Source organism: Curcuma longa, chromosome 5 (assembly GCF_044706935.1).
Source record: "Curcuma longa cultivar G26 ecotype Majalengka, Jawa Barat chromosome 5, ITB_CL_G26_1.1, whole genome shotgun sequence".
Classification (NCBI taxonomy): Eukaryota; Viridiplantae; Streptophyta; class Magnoliopsida; order Zingiberales; family Zingiberaceae; genus Curcuma; species Curcuma longa.
This window is the reverse complement of record NC_133865.1, coordinates 6,300,829-6,324,622: the sequence shown is the minus strand read 5'-3', so window position 1 is coordinate 6,324,622 and position 23,794 is coordinate 6,300,829. Positions and strand designations below refer to the sequence as shown.

At 36.1% G+C, this 23,794-nt stretch overlaps 3 protein-coding genes across 3 annotated transcripts; 2 read left to right on the top strand and 1 right to left on the bottom strand.

The window, feature by feature from the left end:
• Positions 1-5,848: 5,848 nt before the first annotated feature.
• On the top strand, positions 5,849-7,922 carry LOC141829715 (protein LIFEGUARD 2-like). The gene is made up of 4 exons (XM_074717243.1): positions 5,849-6,210; positions 6,325-6,438; positions 7,208-7,365; positions 7,457-7,922. The coding sequence occupies exons 1-4, from the start codon at positions 5,955-5,957 to the stop codon at positions 7,661-7,663; spliced, it is 735 nt and encodes a 244-aa protein (XP_074573344.1). The 5' UTR covers positions 5,849-5,954; the 3' UTR covers positions 7,664-7,922.
• An 813-nt stretch (positions 7,923-8,735) lies between these two features.
• LOC141829407 (multisubstrate pseudouridine synthase 7) lies at positions 8,736-21,276 on the top strand. Its single transcript, XM_074716868.1, has 21 exons — positions 8,736-8,821; positions 8,903-8,981; positions 9,089-9,283; positions 9,356-9,570; positions 10,461-10,533; positions 10,643-10,699; positions 11,030-11,109; positions 11,183-11,245; positions 11,346-11,433; positions 11,543-11,646; positions 11,754-11,856; positions 13,174-13,247; positions 13,594-13,658; positions 15,489-15,652; positions 19,330-19,397; positions 19,474-19,534; positions 19,999-20,036; positions 20,117-20,185; positions 20,284-20,602; positions 20,951-21,054; positions 21,209-21,276. The coding sequence occupies exons 1-20, from the start codon at positions 8,736-8,738 to the stop codon at positions 20,978-20,980; spliced, it is 2,031 nt and encodes a 676-aa protein (XP_074572969.1). The 3' UTR covers positions 20,981-21,054; positions 21,209-21,276.
• Positions 21,277-21,756: 480 nt separating this feature from the next.
• Positions 21,757-23,776, bottom strand: LOC141829064 (autophagy-related protein 8C). Its single transcript, XM_074716486.1, has 6 exons — positions 23,639-23,776; positions 23,483-23,530; positions 22,862-22,917; positions 22,745-22,797; positions 22,102-22,220; positions 21,757-22,024 (listed from the first exon to the last, which is right to left on the bottom strand). Exons 2-6 carry the CDS (start codon positions 23,517-23,519, stop codon positions 21,930-21,932), a joined length of 360 nt encoding a protein of 119 aa, XP_074572587.1. The 5' UTR covers positions 23,520-23,530; positions 23,639-23,776; the 3' UTR covers positions 21,757-21,929.
• Positions 23,777-23,794: the final 18 nt, after the last annotated feature.

Here is a 23,794-nt window from a genome sequence, read left to right as displayed (position 1 = left end):
CTATTTGATAATAATACTAATAATTAAGACGTCACTTAGCATGCAAATCAAATTGAACACTCAAAGGTCTCCATCAGCTACCATATGTCACTTAATACTCTTTCAATCTTCTTATTGGCAGCTATATTTGACATTATTTGAATGGCATAATAATAATAATATTCGGTATGATATTTTTAATTATTTATCTTTTTCTTTGTCAAGTATATTTTAGTGTATTAACAAATTTAATATCCTCTAAATCCACAGATTGACTCGACGGTCTAATCTTGGCTATTTCTATGGGATTATAAATTAATTTAATATTTCATTTTGGACCGTTGAAAGTACAACCAACGGTTGTGATCAAAACCCTATACGATGTGTGCAGGTCATCGTTCGCAAATTCGTCCATTTCCGTTCGAAGGTCGAGTCGAGCTCGATTACCCTAACCCCTCCGCCACCATTCATCTACCCTCATGGCGTCCGCCGCCGCCCGACCCATCGTCACGGTGCAGCCCCTCGAGGGCGATATGGCCACCGATGCGGTTGCCACTGTCCCTCTCCCTGATGCCCTCAAAATCCCAATCTGCACTGTGACAACACGTGGAAGGCCTGAAACAGACACTTAGGATGAAGCAAAGCAAAGTTGTGTGGTTGAGAATAGATGCATGAGATGACCGAGACGAGGCAAATTGGTGGCCGAGACAACCCAATCGAGACGGAGCATGTCCGAGATGGGACGATTGACCGGGACGAGACTGGGCATGTCCGAGACGGGACGATTGGCCAAGACAAGATTAGACATGTCCGAGAATGGATGATTGGTCATATTCGAGATGGGATGATTGACTAGGATGAGACTGGACATATCTAAGACGGGACGATTGGCCGAGATGAGATTGAGCATATCTGAGACGGGACAATTGGTCGAGACGAGATTCAGCGTGTCCGAGATGGGACGATTGGCCGAGATGAGATTCGGCATGTTCGAGATGGGAATATTGGCCGAGACGAGACTGGGCATGTCTGAGACGGGAGGATTGGTCGAGACGAGACTGGACATGTCTGAGACGAGATGATTGGTCGAGATGAGACGATTGACTGAGACGAGATTGGGCATGTCCGAGACAGGACGATTGACCGAGACAAGACGACTGGCTGAGACGAGACTGGGCATGTCCGAGATGGGACGATTGATCGAGATGAGACGACTGGCCGAGACGAGACTGAGCATGCATGAGACGGGACAATTGACCGAGACGAGACGACTAACCAAGACTAGACTGAGCATATCCGAAATGGGACTGGAGCGATCATGGGAGCTCGGAGGCTCAATAAGGTAGGCCAAGACTGAGCACATGCAGCTTTACTGGTATGACCCAAGTCTAGGTCAATTAACCCAACCTGGTGGAGGCAGATTTGAGTTAACTCGCCTTGACATCTTGACTTGACTTAACTTCAACCTTAGCAACATCACCCTCATCAATAATTATAGAAAAATATATTTAAAATACGAAATTATACCACTAATAACTTAGAACAGCATGAGTATTAATACAAGCACAGAGTCGATATCCATAAGCTTCAATAATATGTAGCTACAATTTGTTGGCACGACGTTTCGAATCAAAATGATTTATTTTCGTTCGATTTGAAATTTCCAAGTTGGAGTAGTTCGATTTACTTTTGGGTTTCTTATTAAATTTGTTCGTCTAAATTGATAGGCGCCGACCGTTTGGATCAAAGTCTACCACTCACGATCAGCAAATCGTGACCGTCCGATCGTCCTAATCCAGACGATAAAAATTGACCCGACGGTGGGAAAAGTATACACCCTGTCGTGCTATACTTGTTCTCCAATGGCAGATTGCTTGGTTGCAAACAAGTCAAATTTTATAATGTCGATTGAATTTAAAATAAATTAAAATTTTAAATAATTATTTAATTTTAATGTGATTTTTAAAATCATATGTCTAATAGCATTTAAACCTTAACTTAGGTTTGGTTGCCCTTTCTTCATAAATTTAGCTTCACTAAGCTTCATTTGCTTCAACCCGACCACTTCAAAGGACCTCTAACCTTGTAATCGATCAGAAGATCGATTGGTGGGTTTTAAATCGATCCGATGGTCAATTCTGTTAAAATTTTCGTCACTGTAGCGTCTGTAATCGATCAACCGATCGATTACAGGGGCTTAATCGATCAGAAGATCGATTACCCCTTACGGTGTTCACAGTACGTGCGGTAATCGATCAACCGATCGATTACAGCCTCGTAATCGATCAGCCGATCGATTACCGACCCTTAATCGATCGGTGGATCGATCAACAGTCGCTAATTTCGTTCCTCATTAAAGCGTGTAATCGATCAACCGATCGATTACACCCTCTGGTAATCGACCAACAGGTCGATTACCAGTCCTTCTGTTCTCGGATGAGTTCTGTCTAAGTCTATTAACTAACATGATATCATTCTGGGGTTTTCTTTAACATAACCACATACGATATGTTACAAACTAACACATGATCATACGGAAACAAACCTAATTAAACTACAACCTACTGTAAATCTTAACAAAACATTAAACATGCAAAACGGAATATTATCGTTACTGATTTCAGGGTTTAACAGATACAGATACATGGTTACGGAACAGCTGAGAAACAACATATCTTTAGATACTGTAACACAATAAGATTATCAAATCTAAAACCGATTACCAACATGCACAACTTATCAGTTCTAATTCCTTGACTTAACCTGGCCTCGTAACCCTACTTCAATCGTTTAACTAGAGCAACATGAACGAAGTTTCTAAAGCAATAATCATTTAAACAGAACAACATGAAGCGAAGTTTCGAAAGCAGGACATTTAAACTTTAACAATTATACTGCAGGTGAGGGAACTTACCGTGATCTTGGAGTTTCTAAGGATTATACCAACCGAGCCTTCTCCTTGACCTCCTTAGCTTTCCTTTCTTGCAATCAGGTTCACTCCTTCGGCGCCTTCGGCGGCCAGAGAAGAAGAAACTAGAGAACGAAAGGGAAAAATCATCTTGTGCGAGGAGGAGAGTTTATAAAGAGGTGTAAGGGTCGGCGGTTACCTTAACCCATCCTCCCACGTCCTAGACCCACTACTGCCTCTCCGTTTGGTTTAAATGAAATTCATAAACCTTCAGGTTTAACAAGCATTGCCCTCATGCTTTTAACAAGAATGCATTACCATCTCATATGGTTAACTTGGCTTGCTACATATTGGAGGTCCAAGGGTCAATCCCTGGCACCTCCTCATTTCTTTTTCTTTTTCTCTTTTCTTTTTATAAAGCCTTTATGCGTTAACCCATTAAAGCAACATTCTTAAAACATAATTATTCATTTCTTTTTATCATCATCAATCTATCATATACATAACTATTTACCCAGAACCTCGTCTTTTTTCATTCAGATTTGGGACCGACAACCAGGGGCGGCTCAAGCCTACAGGGGGTCCTAGGTAATTTTTTTTAAAATAATTGTTATTATATAAAAAAATTTCTCTTACCCTTTTTTATTCGGATTTGAGATCGACAATGGTGGGTTTAAAATATTTTTAAAATAAATTAAAATATTAATTTTAAAAATAAATTTTTTATATAAAATTAAATTTTCTTGCTTTTTTAGAAGTAAAATTATTAATTAAATTTTCATATTCAAGTTTTAATAATAAATTTTTTTCAATTGATAACATTGCTAAATTATTTAAAGAAATAAGACTTTATTAATTTTAATTTTAATAATAAGCCCTCAAGACTTTCAACTTTCTAAAAACTTTTCACCTTGAAGAAACACATACATTAATCATTAATCAGATACATTAATTTTTACCCTAAAAAATTATTTAATATGCAGAAGAAAGATCAATTTATAATATTTTATTTACATATTCTATCAATATATATTTATTTCTTAATTCAATTCGTTCATGAACATCAAAATTATATTTTCATTCCATTTTTCAATCAGAATTATCTCGTCATTGATCAAATTAAATGAAGTAATTAGTCTGATTGTTGAATCATCAAAACATGCCAGCAATTTAATGATGAAATAAATCATAATAATAAAAGTCATTTTATAAAATAATAAAGATCATTTAATAAAAAAAAGCATTGCTCACCGACAAAGGCGAGAAGGCCGAAGGGTTAGGGCGCGAAAGCGAAGGCGTAGGCCGTAGGTGCGAAGGCGAAGCGCGTGCAGGCCCGGTCGAAGGCGAAGGCGCATTGGCACAAGGTCGGGGCCGTCGGGCGAAGGGTGCACAGGGCCGGGCGAAGCTGCGAAGTCGCGAAGGCGCAGGGCCGGCCGGCGGGGCGAAAGGTGCGCAGGGCCGGGTGAAGGCAAAGGCGACGGCGCAAGGCCGGGCGAAGGGCTCGTAGGGCAGGGCTGGGCGAAGGCGCAGCCGCACAGGCCACAGGGCGGGGCGAAGGCGAAGGCGAACGGCGACTTGGAAATTTTGGTTCAAATCGGGGATTCATATTTCAGAGCGGAAGGAAGGTGAACGATTTTTAGAATTTTTTGAGAATTTTAAGGGATTTTCGGGACTCTAATCGATTAAACCAATTAATAAATTTATTTTAATAATTTTTATTTTTTAATATATATATTGATATATTGAAAGTTGGGCCCCAATTAAAAGGGGGCCCTAGGTATAGGCCTTAGTGGCCTATGCCTAGAGCCGGCCCTGGACTTAACTTCATCTGACTCTTACTTTCATCCTACAAGGACCACCTTAGCAACGTCACCCTCATCAATAATTATAGAAAAATATATTTAAAATACGAAATTATACCACTAATAACTTAGAACAGCATGAGTATTAATACAAGCACAGAGTCGATATCCATAAGCTTCAATAATATGTAGCTACAATTTGTTGGCACGACGTTTCGAATCAAAATGATTTCTTTTCGTTCGATTTAAATTTCCAAGTTGGAGTAGTTCGATTTACTTTTGGGTTTCTTATTAAATTTGTTCGTTTAAATTGATAGGCGCCGACCCTTAGGATCAAAGTCTACCACTCACGATCAGCAAATCGTGACCGTCCGATCTTCCTAACCCAGACGATAAAAATTGACCCGACGGTGGGAAAAGTATACACCCTGTCGTGCTATACTTGTTCTCCAATGGCAGATTGCTTGGTTGCAAACAAGTCAAATTAGATTGAATTTAAAATAAATTAAATTTTTAAATAATTATTTAATTTTAATTTGATTTTTTAAATTTAAATTTAATTCAAATTTAATATTATCAATTCAAATTTATCTAAAATTTTAATATTTTAAATTTATTTTAATAAATATTAAATTTAATAATATAAATTTATTTATTTATTTAAAATTTTTTTAATATATTAATAATTTTTTTTAATGAATATGACTCATAAATATTATTATAAATATTAATAAAATTAATATATATATATATATATATTTAAATTTATTTATTTAATTTAATAAATTATTTTATTTAATTGATTTTATATATGGAACGAATATTGAATATTCGATTGATTTTTGTTGGCCCTAGCTATATAATGTGAATGACACATCGATATATGATATTTCGTAGGCTATAATCAAAGAATACTAGGCGTCTAGGCCGCTATGTGCACTTCCCGATTTGGCGTAATCAAAGAATATTAGACGTCTGGACTGACCGCTATGTGCACTTTTCGATTTATCTTAGTGACCGATGAAAAACTTTTGTGGCATCGAATCGATCAATCCTATAAATCCTGTTTGCTGTCTCGTAACAAGCGTGGCTTTTCGTCGACTTTCGTCCACCAAATCAGCAGCCGTCGGACGCAGTATTTAGTTTTCTACGCGTCCATTTTGTGACTTAGGCCCCAAGTCAACAAAGCGGACGAAGGCGGAGCTCTCGACCGAGCGATCGGAACCCTAATTGGCCCTCTATCCCTGCGATTTGTGGTCGAGAAGATGTGGAAGAACGCCGGGTACTCGAAAGCAGGGGACTTGGAGTCCGGCACGCAGCCGCTCTACCCGGGAATGCTCGAGAGCCCCGATCTCCGATGGGCTTTCATCAGGAAGATCTACTTCATTCTTTCCGTCCAACTCGCGTTGACGGTGGCCGTAGCCTCCGTCGTCGTCAGTGTCGACGCCATCCCCCAATTCCTCCTTTCGTCGAACGCGGGGCTGGCGGTTTATTTCTTCATCATCCTCCTGCCAATACTCAGTACTGTTAACAAAAAATCTCCATTTTTTTGTTCTTTTTTCTATTTTCGAACAGGGATATGTTCTTCCAGTTTTTGCCTCCATTTGATGAATTTTAGGGTTTAAATACGTGTAGCTTTGTGCCCTCTGTCTTGCTATCGTCAACACCACCCGGTGAATCTACTTCTTCTCGGGCTGTTTACTGTGTCAATGAGCTTCGCTATCGGAATGACCTGTGCTTTTACGAGCGGTAACTTTTAAGCTCTTATCTTTTCTTCATGCCTTTTTTTTTTTTTGAACTGGAGAAATCTAGCATTTTCTATGCTTTGCTCCATTCATTTAATTAAACACTAATAACGCGTGAACAGAATCTATTTCTTTTTTCTTTAGAAGAACAATGTCTAAAAGGTAAAAGGTCGCATTTTATCCATATCAAACAATTAGTCATGTAGAAACAGATAATTCTTTATCTAATGAGCTCATCAAGAGTTCAGGAACGAAGTTTCTTACAAACTCATCCAAAGCTTAAAAAAGATCATGTTTCTTTAATTTTATATTTAAACATACAAATAATATAGTACACTTGTGTATATCGTTATTCATCAAGCTATTGTATCCTGCTTCTTCTAAGGACTGACTAGTAGAGTGATTACAATTTTATAGCCCACTTGGACAAAGGGGAACTAGTTTTATTGTTTTGGAAACATTTGGAATTGTGCAGTTGAAATTCAAAGTTTACTGGGCATGGAGGAACTGGATGATGCTAAAGAGTAATTAGAGGAGTTTAATATTTTATGATTGTAAAACCTAAAGAAAGATCAACTGCACTTATACGCCTTCAATTTCTTTTCACATTTGTTGGCTGATGATCAGTAAATTTGGTCTGCTATGGATTTAGTTTCCATCTCATTCTTATTCTTTGTTGCTATTACAGTCACGCTGTGCCTTGTTTATTTTTTTGGTCTTTCTCTTAGTAACCACGAGTTGTAACTCAGAAATTCACAATTTTCTGTAAACAGGAAAGGTTATTTTGGAAGCTGCTATTCTCACTGCAGTGGTGGTTATCAGTCTCACTCTGTATACTTTCTGGGCTGCACGTAGAGGCCACGACTTCAGCTTTCTGGGCCCTTTCCTTTTTGCTGCTATCATGATATTGGTGGTGTTCTCATTTATCCAGGTAACCAGGCCATTGAATTCATTTCAACTTTTTCTCTACTCCAGTGAATCATAAACATAATAATTTGAACATATTGGTCGTTATGCTTCAGATTCTGTTTCCGCTGGGAAAGATTTCAGTAATGATATATGGAGGAGTGGCTGCAATTATATTTGCTGGCTACATTGTATATGACACAGACAACTTGATCAAGCGATATACTTACGATGAGTACATTTGGGCTGCTGTGTCTCTCTATATCGACATCGTAAACCTGTTCCTTAATCTGCTCACCATACTCAGGGCTTCTAGCAATTGAATTCTGCTTCATCGACAAATCAGTCTTGAGGTTTAAGATCATTTCCCGTAGGGTGCTGTAAACATAATGTGGATAAGATTATCGCAAAATGTAGTTGTGCATGTAATCCTTGGAAGAAACTGGTAGCTGCTTCCCATAAGAAAACTTTAATACCAAACTGGTACTTGCATTTGTGCCCTACTCCATGCATAATAATCCAAACGTTTGTTGTATGCTATTTGGATTAAGGGAACTATTGTTGATGCTGAATCTCATAATATGTTGATAGTCTATTTTTTTTAATGATTTTATAATCTGTCTTATTTGTATGCAAACTATAATACCAACTGAATCTGTTAACATCAGTTTATCAATTTTTAAGTTTCATATAGAGTATTTTGCTTTTGTTTTTGTACAAGATTCTTCCAGCAAATGACTGTAAAATCTTTGCTCCTTATTTAAGCGTGAAGTAAGAATGGGCTTTAGTATTTTGAGTTAACAGAGATCTTTATTTTAAATTCCACATTTTACTATCTTGAACCCCTTTCTTCAGCAAAAAGATAGAATTCGTTACTTCAGCAGTTCCACATGGTCGGTCCTATGATCATCTGTGAGGAAGAAAATTGAGAAACTGCAATTAATCACGACGGAAGAGAGTATTGTTTCGGTTTCATTGAGATTCGATCCTTATTCATTTCAGTAAATTTTTTTCGTCGAAACTAACTCAATTATGTCCCGAGACGCTATTTTAAACTCCAAATCTTACAAATAAGTCAGGTGCATTTTAGCAATTAGCACTGATCAAATTCAAATGATTAATATAAATTTCACTATCAGAATTTTAAAATAATCAAATTAACCATAAAATAAAATAAGAACAATTAACAACAATTGTCTGATTAAAAATGGTAACCATAATTTACAGAGAAAGATATTTCGACGATTTTAATAAAATTGCGGGGGTAAAACAATAATGGTGAAAGTATTTGTGGTTTTAAAGGAAAACAGTGAATTGTGCTTAGTTGGTTACTGTCTACCCACACGTAGTGGCAAACCCTAACAAACCCCTGGCTTTCCGTCTCACCTCCGCACCATGGCCAAATCGCTCGACGAGTCCGATGTCGGCATCTCGTGCTTCGTCTCCTCCCTTCCCGGCTTCCGCGGCATCCTGAAGCAGAGGTCCTTACTCCCGCCTTCAAATTCTAACTGACGCCGACGTCTTCTATCTCATGCTTCCCTTGTTTTGGTCTATTGGATTAGGTACTCTGACTTTATAGTCAACGAAGTAGATGTTGATGGCAACATTGTTCATCTCACTTCCTTTGATCTTCCCCCAGAGGTTAGCATCCGAGCTTCAATCGTGTTACTGTTGCTTGTGTGTGTGTGTGTGTGTGTGTTTCCCTGCATTTGATGGCTTGTTTGTTTTTCATTGAGCGATTTGCTTAGGATTCGGAGGGCGAAGTTGAAGACAATGCTTGCTCTGCCGACAAAGATTACACCTCAGTGATCGAATCGTTTCGATTGCTATGCGGTGAGGCTGACGCTGATGCATTGAAGGAGTTTATTGCGAAAGTTTTGTCCTCGGAAAGAGATGTACCGCCTGTAACGCTTGCCCCCGATCCTGACAAGTCTCATCGAGCAGTTGGTTCACAACTTCCACTTGTTTTTTTTTTGGCAGGTGTTTTTTTTTCTCATTGTTTTGTCGAATTTTAGGAAGTTCACAATTTCTTCAAGAAAAATTTCAAGTTTATGGTCACGGATACTGTTGAAGAATCTGGAGGGAATTCGAAATACATAAGGGTGAGGCTCTGTTCAGGCAATGGAGGAGGTCCAAGCAAGAGAGGAATGAAAAGGAAAGATAAAGATGAAACACCATTTGATAGCCGAGGCTCTAAAAGTTGGCCCGAGCATCTTGGCAAGTTCCTGAGGTGCTCATCTATCTTCTCTTTTAAATTTATTTGATTTAAAAAGGGTTCCATCCTTCATTTAAAATGTCTCAGATAGGAATATGATCCTACAGAGTTTATATTGCAGTTTAATTCCCTCCTTTTACTGCAACCTTTACCAATAATCCAATTAATTCAGGTTAATCACTTCAAATCATTGTTGATAAAAGCAATGATAATATTAACACATTCGCAAGAGTATAAAAGGAATTATTTCCAGTTGAAGTTTTGGTATTGCCATTGTCACCAAACAATTATTATTTAGGATGAGCTTTAAGTAGTTTCTTAAAATAAATTTGCAAGAGCGATCTATGCGTAATTATTGAAAGAGTAAAAATATAAAGCAGATCTCTTTTTCCAAAATTTTTCATTTGTGATCTTTGCTTTAGTCATTTTCATTCTTACTATTTTTGTTTTTGTAGACCTAATACAAAAGCAATAAAAAGTTTTTTTGCAGCTGTATAAATATAAAATTTCAAATATTATCAATTTCCCTCTAAAAGTTATAAGTTACAAGATTTAAGTACTTTTGCATACATGTAATGCTGATCTTTCTGTTTATCTCTTAGGTTAAATGTTAATTATCTCAACTCATATGGGCATAGGGCTATGATTCCTAATATTGATTTTTTATTTTATATAATTAGTTATTTTCTACTATGCTATATAATCAATTCTTTCTTAGCCAAAATGTGCCTTGCTTTCCTCATTAGTACTTCCTTTTTTATTTACATTTTATCTAGCTTTCCCACTTGTTGCTTGCAATTTTTTTTCATGTGGTCGTGGATACAGAGTTGATAAAGTCTAATATTATTCATTCTTTAGTTCTTTATACTTTCTCTCATAAAAGTACAACAATGTTGAACATTCAGGTTTAACCTTTATAAAGAGAACAAGGATACACAGGAGGCTCTAGGACTGATTGGAAAGATGCTGGGAGTCAATGTACATCACAGATTTAATAGACAATTTTACTTCCTTTTTCATTGTTTTCTCCTTTGGCAACACTTGATGCTATGTAATTTTTCTATATAACTGAGCATTTTCCTGACAGCAACGATCATTTGGCTTTGCTGGTACAAAAGATAAACGATCCGTGTCTACTCAGAGGGTATGAATTTCCTTTCACAAAATGTAATTTGTATGCCACTTGGCCTAGTTTGTGTGTTTTTTATTGGAGTATTTTCCAGTTTTTCTTTATAGTCCCCTTGTAATTAATTGCCTTTTTATTCTTTGTTTGAGAATTATAGTTCTTTAAATAAAACCAAATTATTATCAAGAACAAAGTCTTTGTTCAAGTTTATTAGTTGCCAGATTATGATTGCCTTGATGTTAGAAAAAAAATTCTATCCATTTCAATGAATTTTATGCTAAAGCTTAAAGGTTGGATTTGAGTTTCTGAAACTGGCTGTGAATGCTCTAGAAACTGCTATTCTTTTAGGTTACCATCTTCAAGCAGCGGGCAAAAAGGTTGGCTGAACTTAACAGCAGAATGTTTGGGGTTAAAGTAGGAGATTTCTGGTAAGCCAATCATGTTTTTGTTTAATCAAGATTGTTTAAGTGCTGTCATTGTGAGACTGGTTATTTATGTTAGTTATGTGAATGAGGGGCTTGTTCTTGGTCAGCTGACTGGAAACCATTTCACAATTACTTTGAGGTACTATTGCTCCTTTATTGAAAGATTCTAGAGTTTTCTTTGTTAAAAAAAAAATCAACAAGAACATGAGATCCAAACCTAATTTGCATATCTCCTTTAGAGGAATCTCTGCAGATTCTGAAGATATCATCAAAAATGCCACAGATAGCTTACGGAGAAATGGGTTTATCAACTATTATGGTTTACAGGTAACGTGTTCAAATTGACATATTACAGTGATTTACGATGGCTTTATTGAAATGCTTTAAGTGCTATGTACTGGAATTCAACTTCATTGTGCATTGTTAACTGTATCAGCGTTTTGGAAGTGGTTCAGTGCCAACTCATCTTGTTGGAGCAGCATTACTTAAGGGTGAGTGGAAAACTGCTGCTAGCTTGATCCTTGATCCTAGGGAGGGAGATATCCTTAACTTTAATTCCATTGTATTTGTATTACAAGCAAGCTTCTTAAGAGAACTTTGTTAATGCTATAATATGTTCTTTCTTCTTCCTTGACACTGTTCAAACAACGCCCAATTGTAAGGGAGGCACGCCAATATTATAAAGAGCATGGTGATGTCGATTTAACTCTAAAGAAACTACCTCGCTATCTAGTTGCTGAGAGATCTATTGTGAGCTCCAAAATTCTCTTGTTTAAATTGGTTTTACACCGTTATAAAATTCATATTGCTTTGTGCAACTCTAGATTTTTCTTATAGTTTGACAGTCTATTGTTAAGAAGTTAGATTCCTCTGTTTATTTGTAAGTTGACATTGTTGAGAAATAGTTTATACTTTATACTGCTCATTGTGGTATTGTGCTTTGGCAGTCATGTACTCTCATAAGGCATGTTACTTGGAGAATCTCCAAGATGTCATCTTATGCCAACTTGCTGTGGTATGTTTGTTATGTATAGGCATGTTGCATAAGCTAACAATGCTAGCATTTCATGTACACCATTAGAGGTGCCTACTTTGGTCTCAAATGGTAACATGAAGAATTTGTGGTCAGTTGTACTAGTTTGGTATTGATGTGTTGTTATTATCTTGGATACATCTTTGAAGCTCCAGGAGCATAATATTTTGAAGACATTAAAACTCAATTTCAGACACACTGAACATTTTAGAGGACTGTGTGTCACTAGAATCTTGATAAACTTTTCTGTACCTATAAGGGTTCCTGAGCCCTTTAGGATCATGGAAGAATTTTCTGATTAATCTGTTTTTCTCCATGTCCTGTAATTTTAGTTTTGCTTTCATCATGGAGATCAGAAGATTTAACTTTACTTTTTATAATGGTATATGTAGTTTACCATTTCTTCCAGTTAAACTTTTTTCTGTTGCCTTGTACCTTTTGAGTATCTTAACTTTATAAAGTAATATTTTGAACTTTCAGATTTGTATTACTAATTTACTATCAAAACTCTGTAGGCGGTATATTGGCTGTGTAACTTCCTCTAGTTTCTATCTCCTTTGTTATTTATTTTCCAGATTGAATACTTAGTGTCTTTGATCCATAGTTGGGGTCATAAGTTTACAAAGCTTTCAAGTTTTAGTGTATGTAAAGATGATAATATATCACTCACTAACTTTGTCTTACATTTAAATTAATACACCACACTTTAAATACTGATTTGAACCTTAAAACACTCTGGTCTGTGTCCGCAATAGCTTACAAACTGCTAGGCATTACAATTTTTTGTTGTCATTGATTGTTTATTATTGTAGTTTGATCTTGCTAAATTAATGAATGTTGTTCTTTCACATATAACATGGAATCATTTTTATGAATTTCACATGTATATCTCAAATATATATTTCTATTTCTTTGATGAACTTGATATATTAGATGATTTACATTGCATGCTCCAGGCATCTGATTTAAAATATAAGCATGCTTGTGTGTTTTTAACGTGCCAAATTGACTTCTTTTGCTTTTATTTTTGACAGCTTCAATGTTTGAAGAAATTCCCTGGAAATTATCTGCAAGCATTAAAGACTATACCTAGAACATTGAGGATGATGTATGTGTTCAATCCTAAACTGGTTTGTTTATCTAGTTTTCCCAAGAAGTTCCTTGGTGCCCATGATAAAATATAGGCCATAATATATAGTTATATACCACCTTTTGTTCGAGTTATCAAGTAGGCAACCTTTAGTCCAAGGGTCTCACTGTTGATTCAAAGTTCAAACATCTATAATCTGTGATTATATATATATATATATATATATATATATAAATGTTTTTACAACAACAATTCTAAAAGATGAATTGCTTTATAATTTTTCCCAGAGATATTTAATATACTTGTTCATTTGGATTAATTTTAGCATGTTTATAACTGTTCTGAAGATTTTATATTTTTGTAGGTATGTGCATAGCTACCAAAGCTATCTATGGAATCATGCAGCTAGCATGAGGGTGCAAAAATATGGTATGTTGTGAATCTCTGACGATGTCAACTTTACTGTTAGTTTTATGGGTTTAAGCTAGTTCATTAGATAATTGATCTGAATTGTTAGCTTTTGTTTATTACGTAGTTAAATGATTATTGACAGATCTACCAACTGTCAACAGACTTGCCATTGTGAGCTATGGTTGTGCAGATTAACAAAGATTTAAATACTTTTCTGTCTCACCCAAAATGTGATGCAATTTTTCCAATTGAACATTGAGATCAATGCCTACATTGAAACAGCAGTGTCATTTCTGATGTGGTGGAATCTGTTTAGGAACATTCAATGAGTGTGCATGTTAGGGGAGCAGACAGGAAGAAAAGGTTATTTTTGGAGATGTGGTGATCAGCAAGGAGGAAGGGCAGGCTAGCATTGAGGACAGTCTGCATGCATGCATACAAGGAAGAACAGACAAGAAGGGCTAGTGTGCGTCAAGAGTAGGGGGTGCAAATGAATCGAGCCTATTCACAAGCTTTTTGAGCCGGTTCGAAAAATATCTAATTCGTATTCGAAATTATAGAATTTGAGCCGAACTCGAACATGTTCCATAATTCAAACCCATAATATTTTATTCGATTGTTCATGAGCCACTCGTGAACCGAACTCGAATCAAACTATAGTAATTTTTACATAATTTTAATTTAAATATGTTAAAATTAAGGTTCGAATAATTCAAACCAAATTCGAATTTAAGTCATTTCGAACTATAGTTCGATTTTGTTCGAATCAAGGTTCGAATACTTCAAACCGAACTTGAACTCGAATTTTATTTTGAGTTGAGCTCGAGCCAAAATTATTTGTATTTTTGAGCTTCGAATTGATTTTGAATATCACATATATTTTTCGAACTTGAATTCAAATATAAATATTTTCATATTATTCGGGTTGATTTGATTCGTTTGCACCTCTAGTCAAGAGAGGGTGGACTGGAAGATTTAGGTCTTCTTCCTCTGTGTTCTCCCTTCTCTAATCTTGTTCTTCTTCCCCCTCCTCCCAATCGGTGCAATTTTGCACCGTCTTTTGCACACTGTACTCCAGTCAACATTGAAACTTTATCATTTTGTGCCACCATAATTGACATCTAAACCAATATTTTTTACCTTGAAAAGTAAGATATATGTTCATTTGACTTGAGGAAATGATTTAACTGTTTGTTGGTTCCTCAAGTATGCAAGCAACTAGGAACCTTTATGCATTTGGCATTGAAGGCTTTGGCCATATTAGCGACTTTGGGTAGGTGGATTTCTGAAATCTCACTATTTTTTCTAATTTCTTTGCATTTTGAAGTATCCTAATTTTGTCAGAGGTGGTCTATGCTTCCTCGATTGAACTAGTGAATTGTTTGATGGTAAATCAAATCCAACACAAGCTTTGGCATTGTTGTCTCACATGTTTATGGTACATCTTATTCCAGATGCAGCCAATTAGCTAATTGATTTTGCAATTGTTTTATCTCACTTAGTAATTGTTGAAGATGTTATGCCATCGTAATAAAGAATCATTCAGAAGCTCTGTAAATGTTAGCTTAAAGTCCACCTATATAATCTACCTATCTAGTTTAGACATTAACATTATTTTTGAAGAAAAAGACTAACTGACTTTTTAAGAAGCAAATTGAATATCCTAGAGAGTCCACTGCTGTTGCACTGAATGATGTTCAAAATTATGTTGCCTATAAAGCGATATAGCATGTTATATTTCAATAATATTCCTTCTATGTCACCATATTCTGAGATAACCATCAATTGTTGAAAATAATGTGGTATTTCTGTGCTTCTGATTTTGCAAGTCTTCATCGTTTATGACAGGTATTTCACAAGTTGTACTTGGTGACCTTGTGCTCTGTAAAGAAGTTTTGCCTACAGTAGTTTGGGACAGTTCAGAACATGAAGATGGTTTTAACGATGGAGATAATTCTGTGTTGGATTTGTCTGATGAACTACCTTCTGAAGAAAATGTTCAGTTGGTAAAAGTAAGTAAATATTATGATTATTATCTACTACAAATTATTAAATATTCTATCTTCTTGCTATTGTTTTAAGTTGTTAGGGATGAGCATGTGCATTGAGAGATGGAATCTTTTGGCACATATTTTTACAGCAGGGGTTTTAGGTACTAGATATTGTCATATTAGTGGCTTTCATTATCCTAACTGTGGATGTTGGACGTGAATACATGGACTAGCTCATAATCTATACCTATCACTTCTGGACCACTTTAAAACAGTGTTTTTTCTCCTGTGCTCTCGGTAGGTCCATTGGATACTTCCTCCGCCTTGTCTCTCACTTTCTTCCTCTCCATTGTTCCTGCTCCTCAACTTTTGAAAAGGAGTACAAGAATAACTATAACAAGAGTAACTATGGTCCCTCATGCTAGTTCCTCCCTTGTGGTTAGGGTTAGTCACTGATTGTGATGTTTGACAAATGATTAAGTTATTGGTTATTGTATTTGATGAGCTACTTGAGCCTTGGATAGTTGTATGGGACTTAGGCAATGGACTTGATTGTGTGGATCCAGCTGGGGCTAAGAACTCAAAAATGGTTGCCAGGCTTGATGAACGCAAGGACAGTGCTCCATATATTGTGATTGTTTGATGTACTTTTGGTTTTGTTAACGATTAATGATCTTACTAGATTAAATCTAGTTTTTAGATAGAGCTGATATTTTGAGTGCATCGTCAATGATGCATATGGAGACTTAGAGACTCTTTTGACTAGCCTCAAGTTAGATGCATATGATGCATGATGGATATTAAAATCTTTCATTGTGTAATCATTTTTCAAATTAATGAAGATTCTTATTTAAAATATATATATTATAATTGTCATGTTTAATAATTAACTTCACCAAGATATCCATGCTTCTTGGTTCCACCAAAAATGGTTTAAGGAAAAGAAATAGTACTAAAAGTGATTTCTAGAATGAAGAATTGTGCGAAGGGAAATTTATAGAGTTCAAGAGGATTGGAGGGGCTTATATCATTTATCTTGATCAATACCCCCTAGATCACAAAAAAGCAATATTGATGCTTCTAAATTGTAAATTCAAAGCAAACAAAAGAAAAAAACTATTTTGTGCCTACTTTTGGGTGGGATCTAGAATCATGAAAAGTCATCCAATAACACAAGCATTACACATTCCACCAAACTATAGAGAGTTATCCCAACTTTAACATAATGCTTCCTACTTAACATCGTAATGTAACTCAACGCATCATAATGCAACTCATCAAATTTACATGATGCCAAAGCCCAAAAGTGTTGTACCTAACACAGTCGTCGTAATTGTGTTTGTACTCGGTGCTTGCAATTGTATCAACAAGTGAAACTCTTGGTCCATAGTATAATCAAAGGGCTTGAATGCCTTCAGCATTAATTCTCAACATAATCACGTTGGCTAAAGGCCAACATGATGTTGTCATCTTCAATCTGACATGATATCTCGTTTTTTGATCAGTAATTCCTGTTTACAGCTAGCATGAATATACTTGTATATCATTTTACACTTAATCTTGGAAATAATAAGAACTATAAGCTTAGTGAGCATGAATCAACTCTATACACGTCAAGGATTGGAGGAACTTTCCTGTGAAACATCTCAATTCGCTTGCCGACTGACATGTGGAACTTGTCCAATATTGCAAAAACCCACTTGATGGCAATCCAATGTGATCACCACTTCAACGGTTGTGTAAAGTTCGGCAAGCTTCTGTAGGTCATTCGTGATGCAATTGCCAACTTCAATGACTTCACGCGAGGCTTCTGTGACTTTGGCTTATACTTCACATGTGGCTTTCGTGACTTCTGAGACTTCGTGTGAGGCTTCTATGATGCTGCCTCCTGTTGCAACAACTTGTGTGAGATTTCAATGATTTCTAAAACTTTACACGAGGCTTCCATGAGGTTCGGTCATTGACGACAACAAGAGAAGGTGGTTAGGGTTTTCTCTTCTTTCTTTTCCTTTGATTTTCTTCCTTTTCTCCGCTCCATTTCCTTCCTCTCATCGGTGTCTTCAGCACCAGGGTTATGGGCTGCAATCAACCCTACACACATATGGCTTAGATCCTATCCTATATGCTTCAAGACTTCGACTCAACATCTTGGTAGGCTGCATTGGTTACACGAATTGCATACAATCTCTCTTAGTCTCAGCTCAAATCGTTCCTCCTGTGTATCCCTATAAATGCTATACCACTCATTTACAGTGAACGCAGAATAAAAGTGATCTTGACTGATCCATCGCTATCACTCACAAGCTACTAATCATAATCACTCGGCATTCCACAACCATAATAGTCCAACATTCTGGAGATCCTTCTGTTGTCTGTTGTTGATAACATAAAGCAAGGAGAAAGAATGAAATCATGCAAAGAGGATAAAGCTAGACCTCCCTTCACTGAAGACCACCTTAAACATCCCATCTCTTAGCACTAGATGCTTCATAGATCCAATACTAATCGATAAATTGCTCATTACCATTGGCTAAGACCTCACAAGTGACATCTGCCACAACAATATCAAGGTCTGCCCTTGTAGTCATTGCTTTTCCACTAGTTGAAGGATGTGGGATGCCAAGAAAAGTTTGTGGCTTAGGTTTTCTGCCATCCAGATCTGTGAGTCATCTAAGGGATCATCAGTGTCCAATCAGGCTCGGGTAGTTGGCCATTAAAGATGGAAAGACATGATAGAAGAGGGCATATTGGGGAGGATCCAGATCTCCAATTCAAACAAACCATCTTACTTCAACAAAGTCAGCTTCTTCAATCTTAGTGTATCTGGCTCAAACCAAATCAAATCGACTTATACTTGACGATGCTATGGTTTTATCCCATTTCTATCCATATCGAACCGAAACTCAAATCCAACTGACTAGAATGCTATTAAACCCTAATAGAATTTTTAAGGTACTAATTAATTCTTTAAGCCTCAGTTCAAATTTAATTAAATGAATTTAATTTAAATTTATCGTAATTAAATCATGGATATAACTAGAATTCTACCTCAACCTTTTAAACAGTATGATATTTTTTGCTTAAGTTGGAAACTCATCAGACCTCATGGGCATTTCTATTTTTATAGCAGTGCAACTTAGTTTGAGCCTTCACTCGTACTAGTCAAAACCTACAAGAAAGTTTGAAGACACATTAGATTGTTTGTATCTTCAAATAAAAAAAAAAGAACTAGGTTTATGGAACTTTGGCATTTAATCAAGCTTACAGAAATATAACTATAGGAACAGCTACATTTTTCATTTATATCTTCAAGGATTATGAAACGATCAATGTCCTGAAAAGGTTGATGGATGTATTAGACCTTGGCAAACAACAGTAAGTGTCGGAGTATCCTCAAATTGTTGGGACAAACACAGTTCATTGAAGATTATAAAGGTTTCTATTCTAACCAATGTACTGCTAATGAAATATTTTGCTTTCCATAAAATAGATAACATCACTAAAAGGTTAGTAATGATGGTAGACTAACATGCTATTGGATTTAATGCCATTAGTTAATGTGATTGCTGTGTAACAAAAACTCAGTGTTCAGACTTCATCACTTCATGAAGCAAAAGTAAACATAAATTATTGTAAAGGAAAGGCTGAACATCTGTGTCTATGTTGATTCACATGTACTGTTAACATGTTTATTGCAGGCTGTTGATTCTGAAGATCTTCTTAAAGGGCACTACACATTTGAGGATGTTGTACTTCCATTGCCTGGGTAACAAACATCTGAACTCACAGTTTCCTTTGTGTAGAAGTTTATCTTGATTGTTAACTAAGTTCTTCTATTGCAGTTCAAGAATTATATATCCAACAAATGATATTGCTAATGTATATCATGATTTGGCTAAAAAGGTAGGTTCTAACACTTCATTTTACAGTTAAGTTAAAAGCTAAGCAGTTTCCTTATGGAGGGGACACCTCTATAGGAGAAATAATATATATAAAATAGTGTACTTTTTCACCGGTTTAATTTGTGCATTGGTCCAAACGATTTTTCTCTTTTCTTTATCTTTTCCAAGCTCCTTTAAGTGCCTGCTTCTATTGTTGTTTGTATTGGTCTATCAATGTCTCATTATCATTGCTTGCTTGCATTTTGTGCTCCCCAACTAAATAGCTGGGGAAAGCAGTGTCTAAGATCATATATTACCTCAATGTTTGTTAAAGATAAATCTCCAACAACTATGAACAATCTTGTCGGCAATAAGACATGAATAACATGGAAAATTTTCAATTCTGAAATCAGAGAAAATTCTAAAGCACTCCCCTTCCATCAGTTACTATTTATTTTTCTAATATATATTTGGATTATTGCTCAGGATGGAATCAATTTGACAGAAAGTGTTCATGGTGCCAAGTAAGTGAAAGCTCCCCTACAATTACTTTTATAATAACTTTAAGATAAATCTCTAGTTATTTTGTTCTTTTTGTTTTCAGGGAATTCTCAATTTCTAGTATGAAAGGAGCTTATAGACAAGTGTTCCAGCGTCCTAAAGATTTTGTATGGTGTGTGAGTTAATGTAGATTTCTCATTGCAGTTAGTCATCTATTTCACAAAATATTGCTTAGAAAATTATATTGAGAGCTTATTTTCTATGAAATAGGGAACTGGTGGATTACACAAATGAAAATTTGCCCCTAGCAGAGACTGATTTGGATATCTTGGAGAAAGCTGGTAACATGACACAGAATGAAGTACATGTAGATGGAATATGTAGCAGCCAAATTAGAACCTCTGATACAGAGAATTCGATTGGCATGCACTTGGATGAGGATAGCAATGAGAATCCATTATCAACAATTGAGACCATCAACAGTTCTGATATTCTATCAAAGAAGCAAGCTCTGAAGATGGCATTTACCCTTCCGACTTCATGTTATGCCACAATGGCCATAAGAGAGATACTAAAATCTTCAACCTCGGTATGCACTCACTTTTTTGTCACTGCTTATACATATGTACATTCTGGTGTGTCTAAACTAACATTTTGTTTGGGTTGTGAATTCTATTTGTATCATTAATTATTCTTGGTCTCATGCATTCAATCATGGATGATAGACCAATTTAATGCTGTAACTCATGAAGTTTATTGTGAGAGGAGCGTGACAACTTTTGCTGAGTCGCACTTAGTTTAGAATTGAGTAGACAGTTTTTTTATGCTACATGTCTTGTGTATTGATATTTATTTTTTTTTTTGACTACACTGCAATGTCAATGGTTTGCTATCCTTTTTTCTGTTTTGATCAGTTGGATATCCTTTGTCTGTGCAGGTTTCTTATCATAAAGCACTAAACGATTGACTCTACGGCGAGTAAAAGTCCCATTGTCGGAAATAGAGCTACTTTAACCTTTCTTTTTGAACTCTGCAACTGAAGTAGGTCTCTTCCTTGCATAACTTCATTCTTTTGAAAAAAGAAGCTTGTGTCGCAATAATGGTTTCATATGGTTTCTCTGCCGTTGGAAATGACAATTTAGTTACTTATCTACATCATAGTTACCTAACACGGACTCCCTACTTTCTTTGGCAGTGGGAACTTCAACAAAATCAGTAGATTCAACAAGAGATTTATCTGCTAAATTCTACTTGGCTCTGACGAATGAATGACAATTGAATTACAAGACTGCAATCATGCACACTTGCTTTCTTTGTTCAAAATGGCGGAGGCTAGGTAGTTATTCTTTCTGGAAGTCTCTTTTGATGTTTGTCACTCACCAGGATATTTTTTGGGGGTAAAACAATATAGAACTTGACAGATGAAGCAATTCTTTGTGAGCTGTAATGATGATTGGTTTATTTGTTTGACTCGTTCTTCAATTAGGTGAACAAATAGCATACAGTCAACATAAACAGGAATCCATTCCCAGCATTAGAACTCCCAAATAGAAGGCATAAAGAATTATTTTCTTCCAATGAAGAATAATTCGTATTTACGGATTTATCTGGTGATTGAATAGGGGGAAAGCTGTATGACTTCAGGATTATTCGAGTTCATATATATTTGGATTATCAAAAAAACATATATCAAGATTAGTTGATTGGTTGAGTTCAAGGCACATATATCTACAATTGATCTCATGCAGCACTTTAATACATTCATTATCAAAACATGAATCTGATAACAATGAATGATAAATATCATAAAACCAAATTCGTTACGAACCCAATTGAACATGGATAACTGTATCATAGATAGATATGATCAATGTACACGTTTTCAGATCTTATTTACAGAATAGACCATGTTGTGCTCACAGAGAACCAAATGTGTTCTCCCCACTGTAAGTCATGTAAAGGAAACCATCCTCATCTTTGTTCTCCTCGTAGATTGCAGACATCATAGCAGCTGCAACAAGAATCTTTCATCAATGTTTACATCTCTGAACGACTAACTTCATTGCCTTTTCTTCACAGTATTCTTACCTGTAGGTGGCAGGGAATTCTTCACAAAGATGAATATTGCCTTCTCGGCGCTGAGCTTGATCCTCTTGCGTACCACGTAAACAAACTGCCCGACTGTGAGATCAGCGGGAACCAGATACCTGAGAGTTATTTACCAATTTGTATTACAAGATACAGCAAAGCAACCACGGTGGCATACTCTACTAACTAGTAATAACAAGAGGTAACACATGTGGTCTTTTTATCACGTTTGGTAATCAATCTAGCATTGTTTTTTTGCTTGCAACATATAGATACGAAATGCAGACATTGCCATAGGAATAAAAGTAGAAAAAAGAATCAACAAGATGTCATAATTTCAATGTAGATATTCATTTATTAGCCTCACATAGTAAAAAGAAATGGAACATTTTGCTCAATGGAAGCAAATGATTCATTTCGGTGCTAGTAAGGACTCAAAGGTGTGGACCTTCCATATCGAGATATGATAGAAAAGATGATTACATATGTGATTGAAAGTAAGAAAGTGTTCCATAATGTAGTTCAAATCATGTAGCAAAACCTTTAAAAAACACATCTGCTCTAAAATAATAAAGCAAGCAAATAGGCAAAAGTTTGTATTTGCGATCAAGATCCTAGGAAGAATGTGTTAGAAATAACTAACTTCTTTTTGTCAATGTCTGGTATGTCACTTCTCTCAGCTTTCTCCACAATCACCTGAAGCATACAAACAATTAGTGGAAATTACTGCTAGTTTAAAAAATTAACATGGATTACTCACAGGAATTCTATCAGGGTATTTCTCCCTGATACGATCAGCCTCTGCTTGCCTCCTTTCTGCAGATGTGAACATATGAGCAAACTTGAGACCCTCGATCAAATTTAAAGCATTATGCTGAATTATAGTGGATATCCTTGTGTTCATAAACCAAATCAAAAAAGGATAATCAAAAGAACAATGGGCTGCAACAAATCATGACAATATAAACCATCAAAATGTAAAATTTTATGTAGATCATCTTCGAAATGAAATTTAGTAACTAGTAAAAGATGATTGTAATGCATATCGCCTTCTTCCTACCTAGTTTCATCCTAAAGCAACACCTTGTAATTGAAAAGAATGTTACACACCGGTGAGTCTTTATCTAGAAAGACCAAACATTTGTCTCAGATATGAGCATAGAACAATCCAAATCGAGTTTGGAAACCTTTAAAACTCAAATTTACTGCTGTATCAACAACAAAGACTATATGAATTCATCTCATTCGCAATCTTACTAAAGTTAGTTTCTGAACCAGATCCAATCGAATGAATCCTGGTGTCGGATTCCCATCCTCGTTCTATCTATCCAAATCCTAAATAAATCAGACGCATTTATTGAATGGAAAGTAAGGTACGAACCGAGGGGATGCTCCAACTTGAAGGAACTCTTCGACATGGCTCTTAGACCTGCCAATCCACAAACAAACCGGCAAAATTGCCGTCAAGATCACGACAAAGAAAGCCAGAAAAAGAAGAAAAAAACAAGATCCAATTTTCATCATCGAGATCGCGAACCAGAAAATTGCGCGATGAAGATGGCAAAGACCTCGAATCGATCGATCGAAAGAGGCGCGGAAGATCGGAATTTGGGGGAAGAGGAAGAGACGTCTTATGGTGGGAGAGGTCGGTGATGAACTGGCCCCTTTATTGTAAGGAAACCTGTTCAATTAA

Excerpts from the sequence above, each read along its gene's own strand:
- LOC141829715 (XM_074717243.1), top strand. The coding sequence starts at position 5,955 with ATGTGGAAGAACGCCGGGTACTCGAAAGCAGGGGACTTGGAGTCCGGC. Across the intron at positions 6,439-7,207 it reads GACCTGTGCTTTTACGAGCG|GAAAGGTTATTTTGGAAGCT; the intron begins GTAACTTTTAAG and ends TTCTGTAAACAG. Across the intron at positions 7,366-7,456 it reads TGGTGTTCTCATTTATCCAG|ATTCTGTTTCCGCTGGGAAA; the intron begins GTAACCAGGCCA and ends GTTATGCTTCAG.
- LOC141829407 (XM_074716868.1), top strand. The coding sequence starts at position 8,736 with ATGGCCAAATCGCTCGACGAGTCCGATGTCGGCATCTCGTGCTTCGTC. Across the intron at positions 15,653-19,329 it reads AAAATGTTCAGTTGGTAAAA|GCTGTTGATTCTGAAGATCT; the intron begins GTAAGTAAATAT and ends TGTTTATTGCAG. Across the intron at positions 19,535-19,998 it reads ATCATGATTTGGCTAAAAAG|GATGGAATCAATTTGACAGA; the intron begins GTAGGTTCTAAC and ends ATTATTGCTCAG.
- LOC141829064 (XM_074716486.1), bottom strand. The coding sequence starts at position 23,519 with ATGTCGAAGAGTTCCTTCAAGTTGGAGCATCCCCTCG. Across the intron at positions 22,918-23,482 it reads CAAGTTGGAGCATCCCCTCG|AAAGGAGGCAAGCAGAGGCT; the intron begins GTTCGTACCTTA and ends TCACATCTGCAG. Across the intron at positions 22,221-22,744 it reads CCAGACATTGACAAAAAGAA|GTATCTGGTTCCCGCTGATC; the intron begins GTTAGTTATTTC and ends AATAACTCTCAG.